This window comes from Triticum dicoccoides, chromosome 5B, assembly GCF_002162155.2.
Source record: "Triticum dicoccoides isolate Atlit2015 ecotype Zavitan chromosome 5B, WEW_v2.0, whole genome shotgun sequence".
NCBI lineage: Eukaryota > Viridiplantae > Streptophyta > Magnoliopsida > Poales > Poaceae > Triticum > Triticum dicoccoides.
Genome location: NC_041389.1, coordinates 659,081,153 through 659,093,630, shown reverse-complemented (window position 1 = coordinate 659,093,630; position 12,478 = coordinate 659,081,153). Strand labels below are relative to the sequence as shown.

The following is a 12,478-nucleotide window of genomic DNA, read 5'->3' as shown; positions in this document are numbered from 1 at the left end:
TTTGGTGACATGCGTGAACATTTTGTTAGTTTAATCTATGGTCAAAATTTGGCACGAAATACAACGGGGACTAATAAACCCAGACAGAGGTAGTCTACATATCCGAACAACACTGACGGACCAATTTGTATCAGCCAGTCAATGCCTTGGGGTCAATGATGACTGCTCTATCACAGACGGGCCACTTAATTAACCGATCAGTGACGAGGAACAATAGTGACCGGCCAACCAGTAGCGTTGACTTCATCGAGGCGTCTTATGAGAAATACATCACCGACGGTCCATCCCGTCGAGATTGGTCAGTGATGTTTTACTTGGGGCTGGCATAATACTATGTTGCACTTCTACCAGCCAACTTGGTGCATTCCACCATACAAGGCATACATACAAATATTTGCATACCATATACAAAAAAATATCACTTTCATAGCTAAACAGGATGAATATATAAAATCACATGCATGTATAAGTTTTCACAATACACTGTCTCCGAGCTTAGAGGAAGATTATTGCTAATTTCGCCATGGGGATCAGGGTTTGCAAATGGATGGCTCCTTCGCCGAAGAAGATGGCTTATTTGCAGGAGTTGACTCTTTGGTTAAAGAAGATGGCTTCTTGGCAGCAGCTGGCTGTTTGGCCGAAGAAGATGGCTTCTTCCTAGCAGCTGGCTGTTTGGCCAAAGAAGATAGCTTCTTCACAGTAGCTGGCTCTTTGGCCGAAGATGGTCCCTTTGGCGGCTTAGATATAGCTAGTGTGTCTAAAACTTGAAGAGGGCCACGATAAAACGTACTAGGTGGGCGCATCACTTCATTGTTAATTAAAATGAGCCATCAACTCTCTAATGCAAACATTGTCTTTGGGTGTGTCATATTTGTGTTGCATCAAGCCCATGTTGTTTTTTAAATCACTATGACTCTTTACTGGATTCTACTCACCGACTAACTCATCCAAATCGACACACACGTAAAACTTGACGTGACGCTTCCTGGTGGCTGTTGCAAAACAGGGAAGTGGTGGTGATTGAGCTAGTAGCAACCTTTAAGGGCATAGTCTTCTCCGTCGGTGTTCCTGAACAAGTAGAACGCATAGTCCATTGCGTCCATGGTATCTTTGAGGTCCCATTTTTTCTGGCCATTACCATCTTTGGTTCTCATGGTATCATCATAGAACACTTTGTTCTAAGAGGGGATGATAACCACAAGGATCCAATGGTTAATTCTGCATGAGGGACAAAAGGGCTTTACTATACATGCGTGTATGCATAAAAAATAAATTTTCACTAGGTTGAAATACTTACGTGAATTTGTGGGGCTTGATGATGTATGATTTATCTTTCTGAGCTGCCCACACCCATGCAATGTACTCAGAAACACACTTTGTGTTTTCGCTCGTGCCAGGTGCAAAAGCATGAATCAATGAAACCAACATCTGCGTAATGCGCTTGACCTCTTTGGCTTGGAAAAGATTCCATGGTCTGACTATGGACAACTCTAGTTTTTCCTAGGTTAAATAAATACCACAAGTCCTAGTACTTAATGTTGAATTCATTTTCTTTAGAATCACGATAGAAGTGAAAACCAGCGACACCAAGACCGGTAAGTTGTCTCAGTATCTCTTTGGATCACTGCATTGAATCATGTACGCTCCATGCAGAGTTAGTCCCTCCTCCTCAAGGTTCTAAAGGGCCTCCGTGTCGAGCATTGGCTCACCTCTATTGTACTTTGCGTGACACCCTAGCTTCATTGTTGAAGAAATATCGGCCTAGATGCCAATAGTGCTTTTTTTCTTGCTTGCCCCCCCCCCCCACTCCATTTGGCATCTCCTTCTTTTCTTGCGTTGAGAAAGATCAACAACGGTAGGGGGACGGACCATTCAAGGCAGTGTGCTCAAAGTGATCTACGACATCAATTTCCTATTAATGCCTAGATCTTGCAACTCGTCAAACGTGACGTGGTCTTCAGTACATGAACGAGAAGGTTGTCTAACTTTGCCGCTATATTGTCCATGTGACAAACTTCGCGGAGAGGACATCCCTTTGAGAATTATGTCTTTTTCGGCCAAATGATCAACTTATTTATGCACTATCCGAGCTTCATGGATGTGTCTTCAGTTGGTTCGGACACTAAAAACTTCTCCCATCCTGGTTCAACTATATACACCTGCATTAATGCCATATCCGGCATTATAGGGTTATGGTGCACACTGCCCCATTCTATAGTTGGGATGGGCAAGTGGGGTCCATGCCAGGTATGGTATATGTAGGCGACATTTAGGTTTGACTTGTGATATAAAAGTATAGCATTCTCAAAATCTATGTATCAAAATAAGTTACATGGTGGTGACAAGGGTACATTGATATGTAGTATTGAATCTTACTGTTAAGTGTCAATGGGGTGTGGACCTATGAGGCCTTCGGTGACCGAGCCTTGGCTACTTTGTCATCCGGTGATAGAGAGAGGTGATTTTTTAAATATAATTTGAAGTTGGCTTAAAGCTCCTGTCTTGCTCCTCTAAAAATCAAATGACAGATTTTGGAGCATGGCAAATTGAACGCCCGAGATGGTAAATGACATTATCGCGAGAATGGCAATTTCCTTCGGTAAGCATGACAAATTATTGCCATGTTCAATTGGAATTTTCATGCTTGCTAAAGGAAATTGTCATCCTCATGACAACATAATTTGCCCCAAAGACATTTGATTTGCCAGGCTTAAAAAATAGACGTTGGATTTATAGCATTTTTTCATGTATGCATGTTTGCTTGCAAGAATCAGGCTACTTCATGTTTTGAGCTGAATTGAAGGTAATACTAGAAATTACTTGCATTTTTTTATTAAAGTAGAATTACTCGATAGTTGGAACATGTGTGGAGTGTGTTCATGCGTACTTCTCAAAGGAACTTTGGTCATATTTCACAACAAAATGTCTCTCTGATGGTACTACAACCTTGAAAAAATCAATTAGACTTTTTCATAAATACATGAGATGCAGTTGTAAATAATATAATTTCTGATAGTGAATATACTATCTGATACTGATAATCTCTTGATGGTTGTTTTGCAGGTTATCGTCTAAATAATGTTGCTCCGGTTCTCCATTTGTATTAATTTACATTCATCAAGTCTTATATGTAATAGAGATGACGCAAGCAAGCACCTTGATCCCGAGGCTTATAAAAGTTACAATTATATATATCCTGCTTGGCATTTGTTTGCCTTGCTTGAGTTAAATCATCTCCAGTGTTGTGCGCTTTTTAGCCGAGGTCCAAAATTTGGTATACTCGCAGATATTTGCCTTCAATTGCTGCTTTTATGTTGTATGCAATTGTTGGAACTCATGTTGCAGTTTTATTACACCAAAAGGGGTTATATTGAGCTTGTTCTATGTTAATTTTCAAATCCAGAACTACCATGGTGGAGGGATGTTAACACTCATTTCTTAGCGACCACGTAACTTACAATAATTATTCAAAAGTATCTCATGTCTTTGAAAACACTATAATTCGCTTGAGCTTGTCACATTTAGATTTCTGGACTCACTAACGATGTGCGAGCTTTAGAGAAAAGAACTCATCATAGCATGGAGGTAGACGTTGCTAAAATTGCATAGAGACAAACCGTGATTCTAGCTAAGTTCGCTGGAAAGCTGCAACCCAATCTGTTAGAGAGTGTCAAGATGATGAAAAACAACGAAGATTCTCCAGAGGAGCTTGATAAGAGTCATATACCCGAACAATCATACTCTATTGTAGACTTACACTCAAACATTTAGTACTCGAGGTATCAAATGATGAGGCGTATAAACACTTCGTTGATCAAGTTGCAATAAAGGTATGTGAACTAGACGCTGAAGAGAAGAACTTATACGGTAAGCTTCTTACTAAACAAGAGGGTATATCTGAGGATTGAGTCAACTGTAGAAATTGAAATTGAATTGAACAAGTCCAATGCTTTTATGTGGTATAGGGGCCAGTGTCTCCACTATCCTAGGATAATTTATGATAACCTCAATCTTTGTCCTTTTGACTAGTGAAATTAAGTTGGACATGTAAAATTCTACCTTACACAAGTATTAGGGATTAAAGATGGGGTATTCATTCAAATTAATGATTTCCTTGTTATGATTGATCTCGTTATAGTTGATATTCCTCAATATCCCATTTGCACCTATTATACTAGATAGGCTGTTCTTAAGGACCATTAAAGCTACCACTAATGTAATTGAAGTAAATATGTGATTTGACCTTCTGACGTAGGATCCTTTTCTTAAACACCACCCCATGAAAAAAAGATGAACGAGAAGGTCTGGACGTGCTGCCTATATATGTACTATCAGTTTATCACAACATTGTCTGGCATGAACGCGATTGTTCCATATTGCACTTACATATACATGAGAAAGTCATTGTTCACACTTTTTATGCATTGGATAGTTACACTTGACGAACCTATGAACGTCGGCCCAGTTTCCACCATAAGAAACACCTTCCGATAACATTTACATGGTGTTTATTTCCACTTGTGTTTTATTCCGAAAATACCAAAAATATTTATGACACATGATCTCTTAATAGGCTTGTTCAACCAGCAAGACTATCAAGGATTGATACCGCCCTTATTAGGACTTTGGTGGCACAAAGGGGCCTTTTATTTGAGTTACATGACATCGAACTATTGTAAGCACTTGTATCTTCATGGATTGATACCTTTGTTTCTCACCGAGGGAAAACATTTACCACTTGCTGCAAACTCCCATACGGGGTAGCCTAGCTACTACACCTTTAGCAGAGGCCAACCATTTTCTGGCACCGTTGCCAGGGAGACATATTCCTGCAATAGGTTGTATCACACTTTTTATTATCTCTCTTGTTATTTATCTTGTCTAGTTATAACTTTTTTAATCTCTGTTAGTGTTTTTAGTTTTGCTAAGTTATCAAAATACAGAAAAGATTTACAATTTCAGCGAGTAGTTATTTTTTTCCTAATAGTTTTAATGGAGAAAATAGGCGAGTTTGCCACACAGGAGATGAAAATCCTTACTTTCAAACAAAGGGGAGAAAAGAGTTTAAAAGGAGTTTGGTTTAGGATAAGAATTAAATGACGAAGCAACAACTCTACGTCTAAGGAACTTTTACATTGTACTCTATCTGCTTGGTTCAAACATGTGCTTTAGATACTCTTTGATGAGAAAAATTTCTAGGTACTAATACTTTGGATGCCTTTAATGTAATAGAGGGTCTAGTTGGGTCACCATCAAAAGAAAAAAAATCATGTTTGGTAAGTGAGAATGCCATTATCATCGAGAAACTTGAGAAATTATGTGAAGTTATTCCTACTTTGGAATCAATAAGTAATAATGCTAAAAATACTCCAAGGGACTCTTGATAAGACAAGGCGTGACTTTAGGAATAATCAGAAAAAGTTAGTAGAGTTTGAGACAAGTTTGAGCAACATGAACAATGAGGTGACTCTAGTTATTCCACATATTGAGAAAACGAAAACTATTATGGATAAGTGATAACGTCGATTTTGCCCTCCCCTCCCCTCCCTGGCCACTCCCGCGAGCGCCGCCGGGGAGGGAAACCCTAGCCCGCGGGGCTCGGTCCCCTCCTTGCTTCTCCCTCCCCTCGCCGCCGCCCCAGCGTGCTGGCGGGCAAAGCCCAACCAGCTCGAGCGGCGACGAGGCCTCTTCCTCCCCCGCACGGCGGCGAGGCCTCTTCCTCCCCCGCGCGACGCTGGATGGCGCGGGCCATCCTTGTTGGGTGGCGGCGCGGCGCTGGCTCAGGGCGGGGCGGCTGGCGACGGGGGCGCGGCTTGCAGGCGGCGGCGTGGGTGGCTGGTGCGAGCTGGGGGCGTGCCCTTCTCCCGACGGCGACGTGTTCGGGCGCAGCCCAGATCTGTCGCGGCTACGGCTCGGGTGACCGGGGCCCTTGTGGTGGCGGGGCTCCGACTCGCCGCAGGTGGTGGCTTGCTCTGGTGGCCGCCCCTGCTGCGGCGCTCCCTGGTGGTGGTGGACCTGCCGGCCCCCGGTCGATCCGGTGATGGCAGGTGCCGCGGGCTGTGCTCGGCGTGGATGTGGGCTACCACGGCGTGGTGGTGGCTCACGACAGTGGTCGGGGATGTTTCACGGCGGCGACCGGACTTCTTCGGCATCGGTCCATCGATGAGCGCCCCCGTTGACCTTCGATTCCTCTCCTCGTCGTTCGGGCACTACCTTCATTAAAGGGTTGGCCCTCTCCCGGTTGCGGTCCATCGCTCGTCTCGCGCCCGGCAGCAGGACCGACCTCGTCTCGCGCCCGGCAGCAGGACCAGACCCGTCTCGCGCCCGGCAGCAGGACCGACTCGTCTCGTGCCCAACAGCAGGACCGAGCTCGTCTCGCGCCCGACAGCAGGACGAGCCGATGGAGGCCAGTTTTGGCCGGCCTAGTGGGTCTCGGCATTGGGGCAGCTCAAAAGTGCTAAAGGCGGGGCCTTTCCACTCATCTCTTTGGTCGGGGAAGCGATGGGTGGCGGGTGAGGTGGCGTCGAGATCTTGGATGCCGGGGCGGCTGCCCTAATGGTGGTGTCGCAGTGCTCATGGGCAGAACCCGTGGCTTGGTGCTGCCTGGTGACCATGGTCGTGGGGGCGGCATGGTCGTGGGGTGTGGCGTCCGATGGCGGTGAATTTTGGCTGGGGTGAAAACCTGTTCTTTCTTTGGCCAGACCGGCGGCGGCGAAACTCGTTCCCTTTTTGAAGGCGTCATCGCGGCCATCATTGCCCGTCGTGTTGTTCCAGGGGAAATTCAGACCCTCGGGTCGGGCAGTGGCGGCGCTCCGGTGTCGTTTCCTTCCTGAAGGCGCCGCCTTGGAGCCCACGGTTCGTCGTATGCGGCTTCATCTCTTCGCGGTGGCGTGTTCATGGTCGAGGCCTCGGCTTCTCTTGTAGTGCCTGGGGTGGTATCGCTGCGCTCAGCGCCTATGTATCTTGCCTTGGGTGTGTGTGTGTTGTGGTGGCGTGCGTTTGTACCGGTGTGTTGTTGGTCATTGCTTTATATGTAAAATGGGGCGAAAGCCTTTTTCGTAAAACTATCATGGAAGCACATAGTGATGTCACGACAAGCAAACGCGCTTCACAACATGGCCTAGAGCCTGTAGTATCTCTTTTTTTGCAAGTAAAGCCTGTAGTATCTCAGCCAGGTTGAACTGGCCACAAATGCAGGGGCAAAAATCGATGCAAGATACCAAACATGTGGCCTAAAGCCTGTAGTATCTCTTTTTTTGCAAGTAAAGCCTATAGTATCTCAGCCAGGTTGAACTGGGTCACAAATGCAGGGGGCAAAAATCGATGCAAGATACCAAACATGTCCTATAGCAGGGAGAAACAAAGCAAGTAAAATATGCTCCCATGTACTCCTTCCGTTCTTAAATATTTGTCTTTTTAAAGATTTCAATAAATGAGCAAAATGAGTGAATTTACACTCTAAAATATATCTACATACATCCGTATGTGATAGTCCATTTGAAATTTTTAGAAAAACAAATATTTAAGAACAGAGGAAGTATTTTCTGGACGTAAACAAAACTTCTTGTTGCTCCGCCACGTATTATGTACATGGTGAGTTTTGCCGGTGTAAAGTATATATCTTTGACTTTCGTTTGTGTCTTGGTAGTGTTGGACTGCAGAATTGTGTCATTTGATACCGATGTACTTTATCATCCACTTATGTAAACATTGATAAAAAAAAATCTAATACTACCGCATAACATTTTTTTTAACAATTTGCATAAGTAGCGATTGCTGGATTTATTTTATTGTGTTTGGGGAACGAAGGTAATGTATAACCATATTTCTCCAAGTGAAAAATCGATTGGATGTAAGATAAATGTGAAAAAAAAATATCATGTACAAATGCTGCAGAGAGAGAAAAAAAATGAGACCAACCCAAGGGCTAACCCTCGTTGAGATTTATTTATAGGAAAAACTCCACGAGCACCACGCGTTCAAGTCGGGACTTGAATTCAGGTGGGCTGGCAGCAACATCAGCTCCGGAGCCAACGGGTCGGCGCCCCGTCTTCAATGCTGCAGAGAGAGAACCAAGTGCCAGTGGTAAAACAAGATCCCTGCTCTCTGATTCGCCGATCGGACCCTCCCACGGATCGCCGCCAGCCAAACCAATCTCCACCGCCCGCTCCCCCAAGATCCAACGGTGGACGCACCACGTCACGCGGATCGCTCCCCCCTCCGGCGAAGGTCCTGCCTCCAATAAAAGCCGCGCTCTGGCCGCCGTCCAAACACACAAAGTCAGAGCATTCCAAAATCCGAACAAGCACCGCCGCTCCCGCATCTCGAGTAGTTTCCAGTTCGCCGGAGAAGGAGAAAGATGGCCGGAAGGAAGGGCGGCGACAGGAAGAAGGCGGTGACCCGCTCCGTCAAGGCCGGGCTCCAGTTCCCCGTCGGCCGCATCGGGCGCTACCTGAAGAAGGGCCGCTACGCACAGCGCGTCGGCTCCGGCGCCCCCGTCTACCTCGCCGCCGTCCTCGAGTACCTCGCCGCCGAGGTATGTACCCATCTTTCCTGTCCGTCCCCAAGCATCTGTTCTGCTCTGTTCTTCTCGTGCTCGACAGATAACTGATTTTGCATCTGTGGGCTTCTGAATCGCAGGTCCTGGAGCTTGCAGGCAACGCTGCCAAGGACAACAAGAAGACGCGCATCATCCCGCGCCACCTGCTTCTCGCCGTCCGCAACGACCAGGAGCTCGGCAGGCTGCTCGCCGGCGTGACCATCGCCCACGGCGGCGTGATCCCCAACATCAACTCCGTGCTGCTCCCCAAGAAGTCCGCCGCCGCCGAGAAGGAGGCCAAGTCGCCCAAGAAGAAGGCCGCCACCAAGTCCCCCAAGAAGAAGGCCGCCGCCACCAAGGAGTAGGCGCCCCATAGCCTAGCTCCACAATCAGGGAGAAGATGACGAGACTTTTGATTTTTTTTTTGCGGGATTGGGTCCTGTATGTAATTGCCTAGTCTGTAGTGGCTCTTTCATTACCTCGATGAGCAAGCCATTAAGGGCTGTGTTTTGTAGTACCTGATTAATGTCGAGAATGGCTAAATCCTTTGCAATCATGTCCTCTTCTGACTGTTTGTTGCGTGCTTTTGCTTCAGAAAGTGTGCATCTACCCCCCTTGTACCTTCTGTCAGTTTATAAGATGATTGAAGAGTTGAATTTGAACTAATGTCTAGTTTGCAGACAAACAAGACTTGACCATGCTTAATCATGCGTCAGGAAATTACAAAAAACATGCCAAAACATTCTTTCAGACAATTTAAATTTGATCTTTCCCCTCCAGCTGAGTTGGTTGTAGATTTTTTTGGCCAATCATAAGCAATTTTTTTTCCTGTTTGAGTTGAGCCGGTGACATGTAGTACTACGTACAACAAACTTCTTCTAGATGCAAACTAGACTTACATCTCTGATTTATGTGCCCTTGCCAAATGAAGTAGTACCAGTACTGCTATTGGACTGAACTACTAAAACAGTAACGGATGCTTACTGAAAAATTAAGACATCGGTAACGCTCATCAATCAAAAATTAAGACAAGGGAAGAGCTAGGAGTAGTCAGGCCCTCCAAATGAGGTACTACCTCGGTCCTGATTTGTTGGTCCCCATTATAATCTGTGCCAAACTTTACCATAAATTTAACTAATAAAATGTTCATGCATGTGATCTAAAATTATATCATTGAACACTATGTTCAAATACAAATCCAAGGATTTAATTTTTGTTGACATGCACTAACATTTTATCAGTTAAATATTTGGTCAAAATTTAGCATAAATTACAAAGGGGACTAATAAACTAGGACGGAGGTAGTACTAGTAGAAGAATGTTTGTAACATGAGGGTAAATACAGTATTGTCGGGGTAAATAAGCAAGTTGATGATGTGCTTGATGTTCTTCAGTAAAAAGCACCATTTTCAGAAAATCTGTCGTTTCACACATGATGTTTATGACAAATAGTTACACCGGGGGTGCCTCAACTTGTTTAGCACGGTCACTTTTGTGCTCAAAGTTGTAAAATACACAAAATTGATGCTATAACTTATCTTGCCATACAAATACGGTGCCTCGTACCGTATCCGAGCATACGCTTTGCCCATGTGGCTTGCCAGTGTACTGGCGGCCCACATGTCAGTCAGTGAGAGCAGGAAGACGTTGAGTGACCAATGTGTGATTTTTTTTAGAAAATCCCCTCATGTTTTATTTATTTACATATAATTGTATCTCAAATATGGATGCATGCCGACTGGTCCCACCTGTCAAGTGCGGGTCCAGCATGTCAGCACGTGTGGGTGGATGAAATAATACGAGAGAAAACGTGAGCCTACAGGATTTGAACACAGGATCAGATGTGCCAATACACCAGGCACAAATATGTATACAACATGATGATGTAATTCTTCTTATAGGAATGAATGATACAGGGCAAAATAATGAAGGAAAATAGGAAATAAAAAGCTGACAGAAAGGGATTCAAAACCATGACCTCAGGTGTGAAGTCCTTGCAACACGCCGATATCCGCTTAGTTCATGTAGAAGAGTTAGAGCAATATATGGCGTACCTATCTACCTCTTTTGGTGATTTTCTTTTCCATTTTCACCCACAAAAAAGAGATTTTATTTTTTATTTTTACATATGGCGGACCTCTGGGTCTGCACAAGTTTTATTTTTTATTTTCTCAATTTCATTTGCATTTTCATTTTGATATTATTTTTTCACATTTGAAAAAAGAAAGTTAAGAAAAAGTTACAAGTGCCATAAGATTTAAATAAATTGTTAATGCATTTAAAAAAAATGTTCGACATGTTTCTGAAAAATGTTTCACGCTTGCTAAAATATTGTAAACGTTTTTGTGAAAAGTGTTTTATCATGCATTAATTTTTTTGACAATGTGTATTTCAAAAATGTTCACCGTGTTTTTAGAAAATGTTCAGTGTATATTAGAAAATTATTGTGAAATTATTCTTACCATTTCTACAAACACGAGGAACATGTTCGTACATTTCTAGATTTTATTAATATTACACAATAATTTTGAATATACATTGAATTGTCTAAATCCACATAAAATTTGGGAAAAAATAATGTTTACCTCTTCAAAGTACACAATAATGAAAATAAAATAAAGGAAATTTAAATGTACAATAATTTCTTACTGATTATTATTGTATTTTTTATATGGTAAAATTTAAATATCATAACAACTAAACAGGAACTTGAAAAAATGAAAATGAAAACATGTACAGAATGTGTTAAGGAATAGAAGAGCCATAGACGGGATTGTTCTATATAAATTTCTACCTAGTACAAGAGCACATAGCATGGCTCGGCCTGGTAGCTAGTTTGCGCTTGCACCGAGTAGGAGCTCCCAGGTTTGCATCCCTCTTACCTCTTTTCACATAAAAAGTAAGAGTATATAATAGATCTAAATCATTGATCTCACTAATTGATGTTGTGATTAACTTTTATCTTTTACCTCACATATAAAAAGGGGGGAGGGGTGTTAAGAGGGAGCATGTTAACATTTGTCTTATCTTAGTGATTTCTGTATCTGTCATACTGACACGTAAGGCCCGTATGTATAATTTGAGGCATCTCTGTACACAATTAAATAGATAATGAGGTGTTTTCTGTTAAAAAAAATGTCACTCGACCAGTTCCTACCACTGACATGTGGGCCGCTACCACATTGGCGCAACATGCGGGCAGTGTGTACGTCCGTATTTGCACGGCTAGACAAGTTCGAGCACCACTTTTATGTATTTTACAACTTTAGACACCAAACTAACTGCATATAACAAGTTAAGGCACCTGTGGTGTATTTACACTAGTAGAAAAATGGCCTTCTGTCCCGGTTTGGGAACCGGGACTAAAAGGTCGTTACTAATGCCCTTGGCCTTTAGTCCCGGTTCTTACACGAACCGGGACATATGGGCCTTCACGTGGCCGCTGCGGCCAGCCCAGGCATGGGGGCCTTTGGTCCCGGTTGGTGACATAAACCGGGACCAAAAGGCATCCACGCGTCAGCAGCTGGCTGGAGCTGAGTTTTTTTTGAAAGGGGCTGGTTTAGGGGTTTTGGGGGTTAATTTAGGTTGTTATTAGCTACCTAATAGAGAGAAGTGTCCTCTCCTATATCTCCGTGCTTGGTTTACCAACGCTACTGCTATGTTCATTTAACCCGCTGATATATAATAAGTCTTCATGCTCGCATCATGCATCATCATATATAATAACAAGTCCTACTAATCATGCATCATCATACAACTTCTACTCGTTATTAATAACAAGTCATACTATCATCATCCTCATAGTCATCGAACCAACCCTACTTAATTGTTTTAGCACATGATCATCAGTATTGGCTAGGACCTAAATACCCTTAAGGTAAAATAGCATAAAACAATATAGACCCTGACTCTCCATTATGGAGGATAGAGATCATCCTG

The 12,478-nt window shown here is 43.5% G+C and overlaps 1 protein-coding gene across 1 annotated transcript; it reads left to right on the top strand.

Annotated features, from left to right (window-relative positions):
- The first annotated feature begins 8,278 nt into the window (after nt 1–8,278).
- On the top strand, nt 8,279–9,120 carry LOC119312397 (histone H2A.1-like). The gene is made up of 2 exons (XM_037588132.1): nt 8,279–8,536; nt 8,641–9,120. Exons 1-2 carry the CDS (start codon nt 8,360–8,362, stop codon nt 8,902–8,904), a joined length of 441 nt encoding a protein of 146 aa, XP_037444029.1. The 5' UTR covers nt 8,279–8,359; the 3' UTR covers nt 8,905–9,120.
- The last annotated feature ends 3,358 nt before the right edge of the window (nt 9,121–12,478 follow it).

Coding starts and splice junctions, on each gene's coding strand:
- LOC119312397 (XM_037588132.1), top strand. CDS start 8,360: ATGGCCGGAAGGAAGGGCGGCGACAGGAAGAAGGCGGTGACCCGCTCC. Junction 8,537..8,640: donor TCGAGTACCTCGCCGCCGAG/GTATGTACCCAT, acceptor TCTGAATCGCAG/GTCCTGGAGCTTGCAGGCAA.